Genomic DNA, 21121 nt, shown 5'->3' on the forward strand with positions numbered 1-21121 from the left:
GTACTCTGAAATTCCTTTATCTGGTCACACTCTATAGTTAATTCTACCTCTCCTTCTGCTGTGAAACCCCAAACCCTGTTCATTTTCACTGTGATCTCCAATAGCTCAACTCTTTGGTTGTTTCCCAGGTCAACATCCCTGTGATAGCAATAGTCTCCTTCCTTCCCCTATCTCAACCTTTTCCTTGGTGAACCAGTTCAACTCTAAATTTTCTTCTTGTCTTGAGTCCCTTGCCTTGTTATCCTACTGCCAATCTTGCTCTGCCCAGGTTCAGCCTTACTCTCACCATCCACTCTTTTTACTCCTACTCACATATTGCTGAACAAAGCTGGAGAAATCATGAAGCTATGTTTATCTGGACCACTACAAATTTATGTTACATAATCTCAATTGGACTCTCACTGTGGTAAGGCAATCCCTTTCTGCCTGCTGAGTCACCTCACACCTTATAGCAGTTTTTCCAAACCTTTTCATTCCTCTTCAAACCTCCAGTGGCGCCCTTTCCTTTTTACCTTCTCAGTTAAGAACTTTGTCTCACATTTCACTGAAAAAATTCGCTCTTCCTCTTCATCTCACATCACTCAAATGTAAACCTGAGGTCAAGAACCAACTTGAATTTTATATATGAATTTCCATACTTATCAAGCACTGAAGGTAGCTAGGTGGCTCTGTGGATAGTGCTTAACCTTACTTCCCCTGTAAAAAAGAGGGTATAATAGCACCTACCTCACAGAACGGTTTTTAAGATCAAACAAGATAACATTTGTAATACTTAGTGCCTGGCATTAGTAAACATTAAATAAATCCTAGTAATAGTAGTAGGAGTAGTAGAGTGCTTCACAATAGTAAACACTTAATAAATTCTTTTGCAGTTCAGTCATGTATCCATTGAGACATGCATAAGAAAAGACTTACATAAAAGCAAACAAAAAACTTCAGGCTTTACCTCATATTCTTTTATAGTGCCTTTCCATGTGCAACCATCATTTACACAGATAGCTGGTAGACTTTCTACCTCTCTTCGAGCAGCATTATCTGGAAAAGCCTTAGAAAAAACAAAGAGAAGTTCCTCTGAGGTTACAATTTCCTCTTTATTACATGGCTCCTTTACAAATATCAAAGAATCACCTGTCAGTTATATATGAACCAAACTAATGACATGTTCAAGATGTTAGAGATGAATGTTCAAGTTAGAAGGGTTTTCTAAACATATTCAAAAAATGACCTGCACAGAAAGAACACTAAAAAACCCACATCATACTTGAACATAAGACTTGTCAGCTTTTGTCTCTGTAACCTCAGCTAAGTCAAGTCTCTTGACAGAGCAGTCTTGTAGTAAAATTTAAATATGTTAAGAAACAATTTTATAGCCTTCTTAAAATTTTATCCCATGACCTCTGAAACCAAAGCAAAATTCAATTTAACAATTACAGTATTTTCAATTTAGAAAACTCTTACTTACCGAACTACTTTCTAAAATAGAAATGCCTTCTTCATATATTCCCTCCTGAATGCAGGCAGCGCAATTCTGAGGCCCAGTGCTTATGAAAATAGAAAAGAAACATGCCCTTACAAATATTCTCTGACGAGGTACACTATCCAACAAATAAGTGCTGCCAAAATCATGATTTATTGTTTATTCAGAAAAAAATCCCATCATCTTTATGTAGATTTAATGGAACCCCTAGTATTCTATATCTGTTGTCTAACTCAGCACCCAGATCCTAAATCCCTACAACAATGACAAAAGAGTATGTGTAACTTGACCCTGTTCTCCTTGTTGTTCCTCACACAAGATTCCATTTCCTGACTCCTGGCTATCCCCCATGCATGGAATGTTCTTTCCTCATCTTGACCTCCTGGCTTTTTTCTTTTCTTGGATAAAATCCAACCCCACCTTCCACAGGAAGCCTTTCCTAATATGCCTTCATGCTAGTGTCTTCCCTCCAGTTGATAATTCTCAATTTATCAGACATAACAGTTTGTTGTACATAACTATTTGCACTTTGTCTCCCCCATTAGACTCTGAACTTCTTGAGAACAGGGACTGACTGCCTTTTGCCTTTCTTTGAACCCCTGGTACTTAGCACAGTACTGGGCATATGATAGTTACTTATATGTTGGCTGACTGATAATTTTTGCACAAGCAAAGAACACAATATTCCTACTATGCTGGGTCTTAAAGTTTCAAAAATCATGAAGTACCTTATGATGCTGGTCAGACAATAAGAGCAGTAACGATGTCCACACTGAGCTTGAAATGGTCTTCTCAAAATGTTCTTGCAAGCAGAGCAGAGATATTTATCTTCTAGTTTTGTTCCTAGGATATCCTTTGAAAATCCAGGCTGAAGCAAATCTAAAGAGCCTGGAGGAGTAGAATTTGCTGTTGCCATGTGAGCCACAACCCCCAAATGAACTTCCAGACCCTGTAAGAGAAAACCATGGGTTATAGTTTAGCTGAGATTTTTATCTCACTATTACCTCTCAAGCGAAAAAGCCCCCCCAGAGCAGAAAAGAACACTGTGTTCACCCAAAATTTAAGAGTTAGGGGTTTATGACTATGAATCCCTAATCATAGAATTTTAGAGATAATAGGGACTCTAGAGATCATTAAGTTTAACTTCCTTAGAGATCAGGAATTTCAAGGAAGTTAAGTGATATCTCCAACATTCTATAATTAGTGAGGGAAAGAAACAGGGTTAGTACCTAGGAGTCCCAGTCCAACATAATTAAGCATGCTAGGTAAGGCTCCCCTTTCCTACAAAAGAAGCCTTAACTTCCAACCACTCAATTCAGAGTGTTTTCATTTAGTAGTGTCCAAAGCTTACAGGAAAGAAAAACTCACTTGATTCTCTCACAACTCAAGTTTCAAAGCTGGATTCCTGGACAAGTTAAAGCTGCCCCATACCTGATGGAGGGCAACTAAGAATAGAACTCCCAAAATAGATAGGCTAAGATTGCCCTCATATACCCTACCTACATAGCATCAAATAATTTATATATAGTACATGTTTTCTGCTACACACCTCAAAGTTCACACAGAATAATCCAATCAGTGAAAATGTTTATTAGCTCAGAATGAAATAAGCAGAACCTGTAGAACAAGTTATACAATAACAGTATCATAGAAACAACTTTGAAAAACTTGATAACCTTGATCAATGTACTAAACCAACTGATTCTAGAGGACTAGTGGCAAAACATGATGCTACCCCACCTCTTGACAGAGAGATAATAGACTCAAGATGTCCATTTTTTGAAAAAGGTAATATGGATATGTGTTTCACCTGCCTATGCATATTTATTATAAAGTCTTTGGGGGGGATTCCCCACAATGGGGTAGGTGATGAGTTTGAAGGGAGATGAGGAAAGCAGAGGAAAGAAGAGAGGGAAAGGGAGGAAAGAAAGTATCATTGAGGAATCTTTTCTTTTTCTTTTTTAAATACAAGGAAGAGGACAGAAGGAAGACCAAAAGGAATCTCAGGCAAGCAGGACAATTTTCAAAGTTTCATGATGAATTTATTATATACTTAAAAAAGAAAAGCACTACATAATAAATTCACAGTTTCACGTACAATAATCTTTTATTCTACAATGTATATTGGAAATACTAATTTTACTTGGTATTTGTTAAAAAATAAGAATAAAGGAAATGATAGGGTTCCTTCCGGGATGGAAAGACTTGTTTCCTTTTTAAAAAAACAGGCAAGGTAATATAATAAATCCTGACTATCTAGAGATAGGTCATAAAGACATTTTGTTTCAACCGTCAAATTGTCTTTTAGCAGAGGAGACAAAATTTAAAATCTATTCATGTTTTATCTATCCTTTGTACAAAGTTTGTGTAAAGTCTGAGGAGGAACAAGGTAAAAAGTGCTAGCTAAAATGAGGTTTTACACATATGTGAAGTTCTTTTATATGTTTTATAATTCCCCAGTAGAAGGTAAAGTCCCTGAGAACAAGGACTACATCCTTTTGTCTTTGTCTCTTGAGCTACTAGCCCTGGGCCTGTGACAAAGCAGGTACTTAATAACTATTTGATGAACTGAAGTGAATTAGACCTAGCAACACCATCTAAAGAGGAATTAAGGTTAGGCCAACATGACTTTTTGCTGAAGTTATATACCAACTCTGTGTGATCACCACTCTCTTTTACAGATATTCACTAACCACTCCCTTAATAACATTTTCTAAATTGTCATCAAGAATAGAATTCAAGGGGCGGCCAGGTGGCTCAGAGAGTAAGAGCACCGGTTCCAGTGTTGGGACGACCTGGAGATCGAATCCTGGGCTCAGACACTCAGCACCACACCCAGAAATAACTGGCCGTGTAACCTTGAGCAAGTTACTTAACCCCAATTGCTTTAAAAAAAAAAAAAAGAATAGAATTCAAGTATATTAGCCCATATTTTGAAGACTCTTCTCTCCAAACTCTTTTCTCTTCCTTTTTTGGAAAACAGAAACAACATTTGCACTCCACCAGTCTTTCTCTTCCATTCTTCAATTTTCCAAAGATCCAGATAGTGGGTCAGCAATCATATCTACTAATTTTTTTAGTTTCAAATATCTGTGATTTCATTGGTATGGGTTCCTCCTTCCACCAATGTAGTTTTATAACCCAAATTCTTCATGTGACTAAAAAATTCATCAACCTCAAGTCAACCCAGTGATGAATCTTTGGGAACTCTGCTACTCTTATCCTCTGACATAGGTATACTCTCAAGGCCTCTGTTATGATTTTTAAAGTTTTGAACTGATGTATTGTTTTTGATATAACCTTAATTTCTGAAAATATACCAAAATATTTATTTCCCTGTCCAAAGCAGCAGCTGCTATAACAAAAAGCAACTCAACAAAATTAACAATAATCAAATAAATCTGATATTCAATATTTCACACATATTCCTTCATGTCTGCAAAAAGGGGAGGTGTATTTGTTCATTTCTTAGAGGACAAGTTTTGTTATTAAAATGTCAAAGCATTAAGTTTCAATGACTTTTGTTCTCATTTGCTGTGTGCTAGTGATTATATATTGTTTTCTTGGTCCTGCTTGATTCACTTTGCAAAAGTTCATATAACTTGCTTCTCTGAATTCTTCATAGTCATCATTTTCATGGCATAGTAACATTCCATTACATTTACATAACAATTCTGGCATTTAAGTCTAACCATGTCATTTCCCTACTCAATAAACTCTAGTGACTGTTATCTTCAACTCCACTGAAAGCTCAATAAAATGTGGTCCCTATCTTTTAAATATTCTTATTATTCTCTTCCACATACTCCATTATCCAGCTATAGTAGCTTGCTGGCTGTTCCTCACACAAAACATTCCATCTCTCATTTCTGTGCCTTCCACTAGCAGATGGCCCTCTCCATGTCTACAAAGTTCAGACCCCTCACTTCTGCCCCTTAGTTTCCTTGGCTCTTATAAGGATTCAACTTAAATCCCACCTTCTGGAGGAGGTCTTGCCCTATCACCCTCCTCAGTGCCTGTGTCTCCCCCTCTGAGATCACTATTTTGGATGTACCTAGTTATTTAATGTTGTCTCCCCCTTGAGAGCCAGGACTGTTTTTTACTTTTTTGTATCCGGGGCACTAAGCACATTTAATGAAAGCTTGCTAACTGACTGACCATTTCCCAACTGACTGGCATCTTTGTTTCCATTTAATTGTTTTTACAAAAAAAGTGCTGCTATGTATATTTTAGTGTTTATGAGACCCTTCTTCCTATCTTTGACCTCTTTGAGGTATATTGTTGTTTATCCTTTGTTTTACCAGTGGTATCCTGAGGTCAAAGTATATGAACATTTGGCACTTTCTTGGTATAGCCAGGCCAATTCATGGCTCCATCAACAATGCATATGAATGCTTGCCTTTCCTACTACAATTCCAACATTGACCATTTTCTTTTTTTTCCATCTTTGCCAATTTACTGGGCATGAGCTAAAACTTAAGAAATGTTTTGATTTGCATTTCTCTTATCATTAGTGATTTGGTTCCCATTTGAATTTCATACAATTAATCTCTAACTCCCAATTAAAATCCTGGGAGCTGTTGTCTACAAACCTCCTAGTCACAACCCTTCCTTCCTATGAATTCAGTGCCTGGCTCACAATTTTTCTCTCCTTCTCAACTCCTGCCCTTATACTAGGGCCTTCAACATACATACTGAAGCTCATTCAAACATCCTAACCATTTAGTTCTTCAACCTGCTCACTTCCCATAAGCTACTCCCCCATTCCACTTCAGCCACATATGAAGATGGTCATACCTCTGATCTTGTCATCACAAAAAATACTACTTCCATATTTGAGAATTCTGAAATCCAATCATAATCTTATCCAATCATATTCTATTCCTCTCCACTTCTCCCTCTGCCAAACCCCTACTCTTTGTCCACACCATGACCTCCAATTCTTTACCCCTCAATTCTCTCCCAGGTTATCTCCGTTGCCACTCTCTCTTCTTTTTCCCACCTGAACCTTTGGTAAACTAATTCAACTCTATACTGTTCTCTCTTGAATCCCTGGCCCCCTTAATACTTTACTAAATGTGCCCCGCAGAGCCTTGGCCTCTTATAACTCCTACCATTCACTGCCTTAGTTCCTATACAAATACTGATGAATGAAAATAAAGTCATGAAACCATTCTGACTGGGTCCACTACAAATTTGTGTTATGTAACTTCAACTGGGCCCTCACTGCTGCTAGCCAATGCTATTATAACTCCTTTATCAATTAACTACCCCACTCTCCACAACAGCTCTTCTAAACATTTTCATTCCTCCTCAAATCTCCCATTATCTCCCATGACTCCCCCTCTCCCTCCCACCCTCTCAGATGAGAACTTCACCTCATATTTTACAAAAAAAAAATTGAGGTCATTCACTATGAGCTCCCTCTTCTTTTTCTTCGTTTTATCTCACTCAGATACTTTCTGCCACTATCATCTTCTTCACTCCTGCCTCACATGATAAGGTTGCTGAGGCTAACTCCTCTACTTTTTTAAGTGATCTCATTCCATCCATCTCCTCCAACATGTATTTTCAGTCTCTCCCTGTTTACTGACTCCTTCTGTACTGCCTACAAACATGTCCAGGTCTCTCCCATCCTCAAAACATTCTCATTTGATCCTTCCATTCCTGCAAATTGTCATCCTATATCCTATCTGCCCTTTGTGGCTAAACTCCTTGAAAAGGCTTCTACAGGACGAGTCTCCACTTTCTCTCCTCACCCTCTTAACCTCCTACAATCTGGCCTCTGACCTTTATTATTTCACCAATAACTCCAAAGAGATCGATAATCCCTTAGCTGACAAATCCAGTGGCCTTTTCTCAATTCTTATTCTCCTTGACTTCTCTGTAGCCTTTGACACTGTGGATTACTATACTCTCCTCTTTAGATATTCAGGACACCACTCTGCCCTGGTTCTCCTACCTATCCAATTGTTGTCTCCTTTGCTAGACCACATTCAGATCAAATCCTCCAACTATAGGCAGCCCCTACAGTTCTATCCTGGACCCTCTTCTCTTCTCCCTCCTTACCACACTTGGTGATCTCATCAGCTCCCATGGATTTAATTACTAGCTTTGTACTAATGGTTCTCAAAACTATCCTGTCCCAAACTCTCTACTGGCCTCCAATCTCATACTTCTACCTACCTTTCAAACATCTCAAACTGGGTATCCAGTAGACTTATTCAGAAACTCAACATATAAAAACTGAACTCATTATCTTTCTCCCTAAGCTCTCTATCACTCTTACCTTCCCTATTACTGTCAAGATCCACACCATCTCTCTCAGTTCCTAATGTCTGCAACCTAGGTGCCATCCTTAACTCCTCATATCTCTCACCTCCCCATACCCACACTGTTGCCAAGGCCTACTGATTTCACCTTTACAACCTCTCTCCAATATGCTCCCTTCTCTCCTCTGACACTGCCACCACTCAGGGGCAGGCCTTCATTACCTCATGCTTGGACTATTGCAATAGCTTTCTGGTAGTTAGTTACAAGTTTTCTTTTGTAATGCTTCTATAATAATAATAATAAAACAACCCTCAATAATGATAAATTTAATTCTGAAAAACTATTACCAGGCAGGCATTAGTGTCTATACAAATGGTGAGTTTCCCAACAGAACTTTACTAAGCTGCTTTGTCATTTTTACTGAATTTACTAGGAATGAACCAAACGGTGCTTTTAAAAAGTCTTAATCCTGTATTAAGGTCCCCTTTTTCTAGATTCTGTTCACCATTATTTTAGTCTTTCACTTTTCTCACCACACAAATGTTTTCCTACAAAGAAATCACAATAATTTCAAGCAACTCATTTACCTAATCTGAAGGTAATTGGGAAGCTTTTCAACAAAAAGTTTTATATTCACACACACACACTCACTGTTCCTCAAAAACACTTGTATGCACTTTGTATATTATTGTTAAAAACACATGTAATCTCAACTTACAAAAGTAGATAAATGAAGGGCAATGATATAAAACCTAAAGATCTGCTTTGCAAAAAGATTCTCCAATTGACTATAGTAAAGAGCAAGCTATCTGAGTACACAATTATGGGGAGATTTAAACCTATCTCTTATTCTTAGGCAAAATTGTTTTGTTTTGTTTCAGAACTTTACAGCTGAGTCACTGTTTTGCCTCCAACCTTCATAATCTCTTTAGGAAAGCAGAAAAATGTCTCCACTCAGCTTGTGGACAAATTGACAACAAAATATTGGCATTTTAACACCTCAAGACTTCAAATAGACTTTAATAGTTCCTTCTGCAACACTATCAAAACTCAGAGAAAAACTTCCTATCTACCCTAAGTTTTTCTTTATCCCAATATATACTTGAAAGCACACATAATGGTATTGCTACATATATACATGCCTCACAAGCTATGTTGACCGTGAGACAATAATATCACATTTCGTCGGCTTCATATAAGAAATATGGAAACCAATTTTCAAGCAACTAAAAAATAATCTATAAATTCTCCTCTACAGGGTATGCCAAAGTGTTCAAAAATATTAGTAAAGCTGTTTTAATTTACAATCTGATCCTGAAATGAATTCACAACTATTCACATATTTTTGAGAAAAGTATTTTCACTCCCAAACTACCATGATTTACAATCTGAACACTGCAAATGACCATTTGCTAGATAATCTCTTGTGACCTTTTAAGATTTTTGCAAATATAAACTATGTACTCCCTCCTAACAAGCAATATCTGTCAATAACAGTTCACAAACTCGTTAAAACACAAAGCTGGAAGGGATCTTGGCTGTAGCCACTATAACATCTAAAGAACTCTATCTGGGGAAACAGTCGTTAATTTTTAAATACTGGACAAGAGAAACTATGCTTTCCCTTTTTTAACAATGAATTTTAATGTACACTCTATTCTCTTCTTAGTTCATATATGTCCCTCCCATACCTTTCCCAACCAAATCATAAACTCCTTAAAGGATCCTTTAGGATCTCTTCTATACTACTTTATCATAATGCTGGATACACAATTGATACTTAGTACCTATTAGTTGCCTGATGGTGTCCTTCCATATCTTCTTCAATTTAAGTCCATTTTATCCATCCTTAGAATATGTAAGCTAACAGTTCTACATAGGGGTACAAGAACAGATTTATTTTATTTTGAGGAATTTGATGGAAGAAAAAAAGATATTTTGATTTCTAATGATATCTTTAGGTCTATATGTCTTATATCTTAAAATCTGTTTTCTTCATTCCCATTTCCATGAGTTTGATACAGTATTTTTATTATAAAAAAGTTTGCTCAAATATCTAAAGCTCAAACTAGGACTTATCAATCAGATATTCTGAATTCCACATGGGTGCTTTTTCAACCCATTCATACTTACATAATCACTTAAGATTAGTTATTTCAGAATCTTCCTTAGTAGCTACATAAAGGAAATACCTACTAGCCCACGGTTTCCTTTGCTGGATCATTATTCCATGTACTGCCCCCCTAATTAGGTATATCCAGATTCTGTCCTGAGCCCTCTTTTCTCTCTCTACATACTCTCTTGGTGATCATTAATTTTCATGGGTACAAGGAACATTTCTAAGCAGATGATTCCTAAACCTATATATCCAGTTCTAGTCTATCTCCTGAGTTGCCATTCCATAACACTAACTTCCCATTAGATATTTCCAACTAGATGTCTCATATTATCTCAAACTCAACAGTTCAAAACAGAATTCCATGTTTTCCCCAAATCTACCCTTCCTCCTTTCTAACTTCCCCAATTCTGACAAGAATACCACTAGCCTCCTAGTCTTTAGAGTTGTTCTCAACTCTTCAATCTCCCTTATCCCCGATTTCCAGTCAATAACCAAATTTGTCAATTCTACCTCCACATCTCTCACATCTGTCTTTTCCCCACTAACATATGTGCGTACCACTTTAGTTCAAATCCTCTTACCTGAACAATCAAAATGGCCTCTTAATTGGTTACTTTCTCAACAGTCTTTACCCTATTTGATCTATACTCCACTCAGTTGCCAAAGTGAAAGTTGGATCATGTCAATCCCCTTCTTAAAGAGCCCTACAGGTTCCCTATTGCTGCTAGCATAAAGATATGAACTCCTGTGACGGCATTTAAACCCTTTACAATCTGGCTCCAGTCCACCTTTCCAAGCATGATGTATTACTTCCTTTCACATATACTACACAATCCAACTAAAGTGATGTACTTGTTATGCTTCACACATGACATTCCTTCTCCCATTCATTCCTCACCTTTACATCTCAACATATCTAACTTCCTCCAAAGTTTAGCTTAGGTCATGCTACCTCCTACATGAAGCCTTCCTTGGTGCTACCAGTTTCTACTGGCCATTATCCTGTACTTACTTTATAGAGATTATATAATCTACTTATATACATACATCTTATTTAGAATATAAAGTTTCTCGAGGGCAGGGGCTATTTTTTCTTTGTAACTCTAGTGCCTAGCACATGGTAAGGATATAATAAATGTTTGACTTATATATAAAATATGCCAAATATAGGCATATGCCATTTTATTATGCTTTGTTTTATTACACTTCAAAGATAAAAGTGCTTTTAGAAAAATAAACTGAAGGTCAAATTTAGAACTCAAAAGTTTGTGAAACTAAATGTTGTAAACTAAAAATAAATAAAGAAAAATAAAAAATAAATTGAAGGTCTGTGGCAATCCTGCCTTGAACAAGTCTATCCGCACCATTTTTCCAACATGTCCTTATTACACCCTGTTTCTGAGTAACATTTTGGTAATTCTTGCAATATTTCAAACTTTCTCATTATTATGATATCTGTTATGGTGATCTATGATTAGTGATCTTTGATGCTAATATTATAATTATTTTGGGGTGCCACAAACCATGCCCATTAAGACTGCAAACTTAATCAATAAATGTATGTTCTGAATGCTCCACTGACAGGCCATTCCCAGTCTTTCTTCCACTTCTTGGGTCTCCCTATTCCCTGAGACACAACAATATTGAAGAGTATTACATAAACTTAGTCAATAAAGCAGCAGCAGAGTTTGAGAAGACTGATTTTTTTTTATCCCAATCAAAATTGATCCCTTATTTTGAGATCTGCTGTGGATAAAATGCAAATATAGCATCACATGCTACAGAGTTTTTCATGAAAGGAAAAGTCAATTGATGTAGGAAATGTCATTATTGTCTTATTTTAAGAAATTGCCACAGCCACTTCAGCCTTCAGCAACTACCACCTGATCAGTCCAGAGCCATTCACATCAAGGCAAGACCTACCTCCAGGAAAAATATTATGACTAGTTTAAAGCTCAGATCATGATTAGCATTTTTTAGCAATAAAATATTTTTCATAAAATATGTACTTTTTTAAAGACACAATACTATTGCACACTTAACAGACTACAGTATAACATAAACAAAACTTTTATACACACTGGGAAAGCAAAAAATTTATGATTTGTTTTACTGCATTGGTCTAGAACTGAAACCCCAATATCTCCAAGGTATACCTGTACTCCATTGCTGCATATGTCTACCATTTTTTAAATCCCTTGTTTAGCACCTGCTAGATAATAAGCTGTGAATTTAATTAAAAACTTCACTGAAATTTCATGTGCAATATTATTTATGGAATTAAAAATGAATTGAAGCTTTGGGACCTATTTAAAATGCAACTAGTCAGACTAAAATAACAAAAGCAAATCAAGCAAGCTGCTGTTGCTGGGAGAATTTCCAATTTTGCAATTTCTGATTCTTGTTTATACATGTAAACCTTAACATGACAGGGAGGTGGAGAACAAATACTCGCCTACAGCAACTGCATTATTTTGCAATGTTAGTATTTGTGTTGGTAACATTTTAAAATTTTCACTTACTACAGACTCAACTCTAGAATACTGAATTCACTTTTGTAATCTGAAATGACAAATAATGCCATCATTTGATACTTATCAATAATTCCTGACATCTTCAAAGTATTTTCTTATTATCCAGAGCACCATTACACAGCACCAGCAGAGGACTTTTGTTTTTGATCCTAGAAATGATAGGGATCCACTGGAGCTTATTGAAGAAGGAAGTGACAATGTCAGTCCTGTAAAATTTAGGAAAGTCACCTGGTTGCTAACCTTTACTTAGGTGCCTCTGTGAGCTGAGTCTGGATTTGGTGCAATAACTGTGTTTCACTGCTCTCATTAGTTGGATTTTAACTATGTGATTTTAAAGAATGGATAATTACTACAAGGAAACATGCAAAAGTCATAACTTTAAAGAGAACACTTCAGTGACAGAGATAATGTGACAGCTGTTGCTGAGGGAAAATTAGGTGTTAAGATCCATTAAAACTAACGGTGAAACAGTATCAATAGCACTGAAGTGCAAAGGAAAGTCAAAAATGAAGAAAAATGCCAAGAATCAATAAACTGTGCATTCAAAGCAGCCTAATTAATATACAGAAAAAACCAAAGACCTTCAGAGGAAACTGACAGCTAATGGGATTGTTACTGATTCTCCAGAGCATTGGTATAGGTTTCCTGAATTTGGAAGAAAAGTTAAAAAAAAAAAACCCCACCAATTATGAACATGACAATATAAAACCTGTTAATATAAATGTAAATTAATATAAAAGATTGTTTTGTTGCTCTTTACTGATAAGACTTTTTTATTCAATGTTATGCCAAAAACATTATGAGAAGTACAAGTCAGCTTTTAAGACCTGAGCATCTTAATTAGAATATAAAACATTCACTCAAAAAAAAAAAGTTTTAGGGGATTTAAAAAATTCCAGCATGCCTGAAAGTCTTGTCCTCCTTGATGTAATGATGAGCTCTGGTAAATATACAGAACTGTTTGAGAATTACAGAAATTCTCAAATGGAGCTAGACTATTGCAACAGGACTTTATGCCATATCACAAAAGGTTATTAAGAAGTTTAACCAAGAAATGGAAATAAAACAGGGAATTTGTCTGATTTAAACCCCATTCAAAACCTATATGACTACAATCAAGGCTAGACTTGGAAAGATGGAATGTTTGTTAAAGTTGTGCTTAACATCATAGTGTGGTTTCATAATAAAGCATTAAAAATATACTCAAAACTTTGAAAACTCAATGCCAAATTCCATAAAACAAGTGCCTGCAGCAAAAGGAAAACAATGCTGCTTATTAAAAGTTTTTTAAATGTAAAAAAGCGTAAGCTTTATTATAGAAGTAAATAAGTTACTTTGTCCAAGTTGATTTATACACCATTGTACTAAGAATTTTTTTCTAAAGAAAACTACATTACTGTCACCTTGATTTTTTTTTCTTTCTCTCCTTTCTCATTCGCTTACTATAAATAACCAAGATTTCCTATACCAGAATCTTCTAACCAAAAAGGCAGGGAGACAGTGAGCAGGACATGAGCAAGAACCATTAGAAATCTCAGCTAGACCACAGTTTAGAAAACACTGTAGACATTCCATCAATTTTCATAACATTTCTATGAGGTAAGTCTTGGGTAGTTATTATCCTTTTTTTTTTTTTTTAACCAGAAAAGGAACTAGGATCAGAGCCCAGCTCTAATTAACTCTCTAGGTCACAGTTTAGATAACACAAATCTTAAACATAATTTAATCAGTCCTCATAACACTGCCATAACATAGGTAATAGGTAGTTTTTATCCTGACTTCATAAGAAAGCAAGCAGACACAGGGACCAGACCTAACTCTTTAGGTTATAGTTTAAAAAGACTCACTAACTTTAGATATTAATTAATCCTTATAATACTCCCACATGAGATAGACCATGGGCAGATTTCAGCTTCATTTTAGCTGAAAAAAGAGAGAATAGACCCAAGCAGGTAAAAAAAAAAAAAGAAAAAGTTAAATAATTGATAATACATTTAGTATGCTTAGGAGAAAATTCTTCCTCTAACTACAAATTGTTGCACATATATGCATATATAAATTATATAATAATATTACATATATATCCATTCTAATGCTCTAGTTCCAATCAAAATCCCATCTTCTCTCGAAGAAGTCTTTCCTAACACCTTTTAATTTTACTATCTTCCTTCCCTTATTTACTTCCTTTTTATTCTGTATATAGCTGTTTGTATATATTTGTTGCTTGTTGTCTCTCCCATTAGACAGTTAGGTTCTTGAGGGCAGGAATTGTCTTTTGCCTCTTTTTGTATCTCCAGTGCTTAACATAGTGCCTGACAAAGAGGCGGTTAATAAATGTTTATTGACTGACTAGTCATTAAATTGTATTTAATAATTCCACAGCTTACTCCATAGGCACTCAAGGATGAATACTATTCTATTTATTTATTTTAAAATATTAATTTAAAAATAAAAGAACAATATATGCCATAATAAATTCCAACTGCATCAGAGATCCAAGAAAATCAATTATAAAATGTTTGAAAAAAGAAAATAATATATTTATTTCAACTGAGGACAGATATTAATTATTAAACAAATGGAAATCATCTTTCATTACAAAAAATGTAAAGTTCTGGAAAGCAAAAACAATATAATTAGAAAATAACAAGTTGGGGGAAATATTTGCGCCAAATATAACAGGTAAAATCTTAACATATACATTTATAAAGACTAATAGAAATATTCAAAAGCAGTCCTCAGTCCTCATTGGACGGTCAAAAAATATGAACATAAACAATCTCATCAATTTCACTAATAATCAGAAAAATTTAAATTTAAAACAATTCTGAAGTACTCTTTCTTCCTTCACCCCCATCCAGCTTCAGGTCAAATCCTTGTTAAAAGTTCTAAACTGAATTAAAACTGCTAAAATTTCAATACAGTACTTTGCAACTAGGTGGCAGAGTGGATAAAGCACTGGGTCTGGAGTCAGGAAGGCCTGAATTCAAGTTCAGCCTCTAATACTTACTATGGAGCTGTAAAATGACTGAGCAAATGACTTAACTTCTATCTCATTTTCCTCAACTGTAAAATGCGGACAATAACAGCACCAGGATTGTTGTGAGGATCAAATTAGATAATATTTGTAAAGTTCTTAGCACAGCGCCTGGCACATAGTAGGTGCTATAGAAATGCTAGTTATTTTCATCATTATCATTATTGCCTAGGTAGACCAGGATTTAGTTGAGTGGCATCCATCTGGTCCCATTAACTAACTGGTCATTCCCTCTAAGCCCTCCCCTATCTCATGATCATGAAATAATAATAAAATCAATTTTGTTGCTGCTACTTAAGAGTGTGATAATCTATTCTTTATCCTCTCACTATCCCTGGGGCTGTTAAATCTAAGTAATTACCTCTCTCTAACCCTCCAGAAGAAGGCCACAGAAGGAGGACAGGCCTGTCTTACTTTTGCATTTGTATCACTAATAAGTTAATAACAAATATTAGCTTAATAAGTTAATAACAAATATTATTTATTTATTACTACTTTTATAACCATCAAATTAGGAAAAAAAAACAATGCTGGCATAGTTAAGTACACTTCTACATTGCTGAGAGAACTGTAGATTGGAAGAACCTCTTAGAAGGGCAATCTGGCAATACACAAGAGTCAGCAAAAAAAGCATACCCTTTGACTCAATAATCCTTAATAGCTCTGTGACCACAGAGAAGTAAGTCATTTTACCTCTCTGAGCTTCAATCTGTTCATCTATAAAAGAGTCCTTATCTCACAGGATTATTGTAAAGATCAAAAGCTATAATGTACACAAAATGCTTTGCTAACCAAAAAGCACTTATAGATGCTATTATCAGAATGTTATTTCCTTGAAGATGGAAGTATTTGATTATTTTTACTTACATCCCTAAAGCTTGGTACACTGTAGATTTGAATATTTATGTATTGATTATTTGTCATGAAAAGAAAAACAATACCCCAATACAGAGATGAATGAATATAAGGAGCAACAGAGGAAACACTATTCAACAAAAACTCCTCATTAAGGACCACCTCATGTGTAAACTACTCTGTAATAAACTGTTATGGACATATTGTAGGTATAACTTAATTTTTAAGTATCAATAGATGCAAATGTATATTTGTTTAGATTGTATAAAGTTAAACATAAAAATTATTTAATTTTAAAAGGAAGGACACCTTTCATTGATTCAACAAATATTTACTGAGCAGAGACCAATTCAAGTAAGTACTGTAAGATGCAAAGACTGTTTCTGCCCTCATGAAGCTTACCACATACCACAATTCATTTCAATTAGTCCTTCTTACACAAAATCTATCCTTATGAATACTAAACAGTTCAATGACTGAAACACTACTAAAATTATTTTTATAAATAACTTTGAAAATACCAAGTCTTAAAAACATTTTTTAAAAAACCAGCATCCATCAATCATGCTGGTTGCCCCATGAAACACAGCAATTTCTTTTCACTACCAAAGTAAATCTTCCTAGTGAGTAAGAAATTTTTTAAATGATATGAAGTTCTCCAATACACCTCTTGTCAGGCATTTGAATCAAGAGCCAGGAATGTACTACAGCACACTTCTTTCTGCCCATAACCAACGTCATGCCATGGTCAGTAACATTCCAACCAGCTTTCCTATACTGTACCAAATACCACAAAATATCACTTAATAACAGCCTAGATACCTAAGTGCCAGAGTTTATGACTGCAGTGTGGGAGGGATGTTAGGCAAGGATCTTCATCAAATATAGCAAAAGGATGCAGTCTTTACAACTATACTTCAAACTATATATGACTACACTACTAGTGCCTCTGTATTCTCAAAAATTGGCCAGGTTATTTCATTTAACCATAGGCTGTTATTTTTATCAAAACATCATCCAAATATCACAATTTTCAGAAATAGCATTCCTCCACTAAATTGAAACCAAAAACAGTGAAACTGTAAGGACCAATCTTGGCCCCAGGAAAAAAAATGAAGAAATGCACCTCCTCTTTTTTTTTTGGAGAGATGAGAGACTATGGATGTATAGAAACAGATACAGCTACAACATCACAGACCCTAAACTGGAATTAACTAGTTCTAGTTCATCTAGTTCAATTCCCTCATTTTATAGGTTAAAGAAACTGAGGCCCAGTGAGGTAAAAATGACACATGTAAAGTCACAAAGTATCAGAAGTAGAACTAGAACACAGATGCTATGTCAGTGGGTTTTGCTTAAATTTTTTTCTTTGCCACAGGAGAAAGCTATCGGGGAAGGAATGGTACAGGAATATAACTGGAAATAAAGACAAAAGGCAATAAAATAATTTTTTTAAACTTTGAATACTAATATGGAGAACAATTATTTTACAGCAATCTCTTTGTAAAGATTGCTTAGATATGCAACAATATGGGGTAGACCCCACAAAGCAGAAATACTAGATTATGATAAAATACTAGCTTGTGTTGAAAATACTTATAAAATATATCTTTTTCATGAATTGAAAATGACACATTCTAGGAGAAAAACACTATCTCTCATTTATAAAGTATTTTTACCCCTTAAAGTGATTTCACAGCTTATTTTTACCCTTACAATGATCCTGTGAGAAAGTAATACTTATATAGTGCTTCAAGGTTTACAACGCACTTTATAAATACCATTTCATTTTGTCCCAACAACTACCTGAAATGAAGATCCATTATTATCCTCATTTTGCAGATGAGGAAACTAAGCCAGAGAGATGTTAGATGACTTGCCCAGAGTTACACAACTAGTAAGTTTCAGAGGCTGGATCTGAATTCAGGAATTCCTGATTCCAGGTCCACTGAGCCACCTTAGCTGCCTCTAATAGACAGGGTGGATAGGTAGCTTAGTGGATAGAGTGAAGGGCCTGGCATCAGAAATTTGGAAGTGTCCCTTCCTTCTATTATGGAATTATAGATTTAGAACAAGGAAGGAACCTCAATCAAGTCACCTAGTCAACTCCTCTCATTTTACAGATGAGGAAACTGTGTCCCAGTGGAGGGCAAAAGATCATAGCTATAGAGCTGGATAGACTTTCAATGGTCATCATATATATAAGGAAATTGTGACTCAAGGAATTTAAATGATTTGCCAAAGGTCATATATGTAGCGTAGGAGACAGAATTTGAATCCATGTTCTGAGACTTAAAATGTAGCACTTTCCTCCCTACAACACCTAAATCCTACCCATTCTTCAAGGCCCAACACTTATCTATCCTTTAAAGCCTAAGAAGCTTTCTGACTATTCCAATCCATATTGTCCATCCAAAGATGACCATCTATGAATGTATTAGTCAAGATCATATAATTCAGTATTTAACTGTTTAAAAGTTTCTCAAAAGGCAGTTTCATATAAATATCTCCATATCCCTCAGAATACCTAGAACTCAGTGTGTGGGATTCATGGAATGTTTTTAGAGAAAGCTGAATGGAAAAAGCGAAGAATCACATAATTTCAGAATTGTAAAGGACCTCAAGAGATTTGACTATAGTCCAACCCATACCCAAAAAAGAATCACCACAACTACACACTAGGAAGTAGTAATCAGCCTTTGTAATGAAGACTTCCAGGGAAGGGGAAATGACCAGCACCCTAAAAGACCCAATACACTGTTTTCATTATATGAACTTAAAATTTGCCTCTTTTCCAACTTCCCAAAATCCTCACAATATCTAGTCCCACCTCTTCCCCCATTTTATAGGTAAAGACACTGTGGCCCATACAGTCAAAATGACTTGCACATGGATCACATTTTTATCTAGTGAAGAACTAAGACTTGAATCCAACCCTCCAGATAGCTAGCCCAGTGCTTGTTCCACTATGTGACATAATGGGTACCTGTTGATAAAACGGTTTGCTCAAAATGATATGACTGAGACTAGAAACCAGACCTAAGGTTCCAAAGGAGAGCCCAATTTCATTCTAATCAGACCTCCATGCCTTGCTATCAAGGCTTTAAGCCCTGGTAAATGACAAAATGTGCTGCCTTGATCTAAAAAGTTGGCACTCCACCGAAAATAGAAAAAACATTTTGAACTCCTTTTCCAGCAGGGATAAAAGGTTAAACTGAGCAAATGACACCCTTGATCTGTGACCCAATAGAACGCAGCTTGCTTGGGGTAGTAATACATACTATGGCCATGAAATACAGTGAATCTAAATGTTCCTAATGGAGAGGGAACATGCTCTTCAAGAGCAGTGTGACAGGAGTGAAGACTGGGCATAAAGTCTTGATTCTGCCACACATTACCGATAGTACTGTATGAACTTAGGCAAGAAGTCACTTAGAAGTTTCTGAGCTTCTTAAGCTTCCTTATCTGCAAAATAGTAAAAATATTACATGTACTACTTATTTCACAGGGTCATTGTGAGAATCAAGTGAGATAAGTTCTTGGTAAAAGCATCAATGTGAATTCTAATGGTTGGAGCCTCTTCTGCCCTATCCTGAACCCCATCACTTTATGAAAAGTAAGGGTTTAAAATGAATCTGTATCTCTTCTATCCAGACAGAACACAGGAGGCCTGTCCCTTGAAAAGGTATGCATGCATACATAAGTCAGGAATCTTGGGAACATTTTAAGAGGGATGTGAGCCAAGTCAGCCCAGGGAATCCATTCATGGACTACTCAGATAAAACAACAATAACAAAAATCTGGCTTTCGGTTTTAGGACGATTCCCAAGGAAAAGTTCCCCCCGGGGTGGGGGTGGGGATAACCGAGAGAAGATCCCCGGGGGGCCTTCCCCTATTTGCAGAGCTCCTCTCCTCCGCACAGAAATATGCCGAGGGCTCCCAGCGAAGCGCTTCCTGTCAAGCCCCGATCCTAAAGAAGAGCTGGAAATTCCCTTTCACCGGCTCCTTCCCCGCCTCCCCCCACCGACTTCCTCTCTCCAGGACTCGATGCAAATAAGGGCAAAACGGAGTTTGGAAATCTCGGTTTCCCCCCTATGGCGGCCTCCCCACCACGCCTTTCCCACCCCCGGCCCAATTTCCGCGAGAGTGAGGGTCCGCCTGGGCGGCGCGAGGTGGGAAAGGCCGAGGCCGAGGAGCGTGCCCCGGCTCAGGCCGGCCTGCCCCGGGTAGAGGCGGGCAGACGGGGCCCGGGGAAGAGGAGGACCCGTCCCGAAGGGCCCGGAGGGAGTGTCGCCCCCCTCCCTTCCTCGGGCACCTGAGGAGGAGGAGACCAAAGAGACCGGGCCCCCAGTTCCCAGCCCACCTGCCCCCCTCGAGGGATGGCTATGACCTCCCTCAGCTGCCACCCTCGGCTCGGGTCAGCTCGGCCCCGCTCCTCGCCACGGAATTCCCCCTCCCCCTCTCCCGCTCCCGCTCCAGGGTTCGGCGGCTCCGAACCGCCTCCAACTCACCCCAACGGCCGCCGCTCGCCCCGGAACTGGAGCCTGAGTCGCCGCCGCCGCAGCCGCCGCCGGCCCCACCCCCCACTCCCGGAGCAGTGACTGACAGGCAGGAGGAGGGCCCAAGAGGCGGCGGCGGCGGTGATGGGTCGGGGGTGGGGGGTGGGGGGGTGTAAGAACGGAGTGGCGGGGGGGGGGGGAAAAGGGGGGGGGGGGGAGAGGGAGTGAGCCGCAGCCGCCGCTGATTGGCTGGCCCGGCGGCGGCCGTTACTACTTAAGTCGGCCTCCCGCCTTTTCCTAGCCCGTTTGGGGTCATCTCACCCCTTT

At 37.3% G+C, this 21121-nt stretch overlaps 1 protein-coding gene across 5 annotated transcripts in view; it reads right to left on the bottom strand.

Moving 5' to 3' along the window:
- Window positions 1–21121, bottom strand: part of TRAF2 (TNF receptor associated factor 2) — a 68383-nt gene that overhangs the window by 34606 nt on the left and 12656 nt on the right. For 2 of the 5 annotated variants that reach the window (XR_011172371.1, XM_069107533.1), the window contains exons 1-4: window positions 20807–20916; window positions 2206–2426; window positions 1463–1541; window positions 947–1045 (exon numbers count right to left, since the gene is read on the bottom strand). Coding sequence is in view for 4 of the 5 variants with exons in the window: in XM_069107533.1 (XP_068963634.1) it covers window positions 947–1045; window positions 1463–1541; window positions 2206–2393 (366 nt within the window). In the remaining variant the exon portion in view is untranslated. Of the gene's footprint in view, window positions 1–946; window positions 1046–1462; window positions 1542–2205; window positions 2427–2845; window positions 2988–20806; window positions 20941–21121 lie in introns of those variants that run through there. The other 3 variants (XM_069107531.1, XM_069107534.1, XM_069107532.1) reach the window with 3 other exon arrangements.

This window comes from Petaurus breviceps, unplaced genomic scaffold, assembly GCF_028583685.1.
Source record: "Petaurus breviceps papuanus isolate PSGF00001 unplaced genomic scaffold, PetGlider_PUasm1.0 90137, whole genome shotgun sequence".
NCBI classification, from domain to species: Eukaryota; Metazoa; Chordata; class Mammalia; order Diprotodontia; family Petauridae; genus Petaurus; species Petaurus breviceps.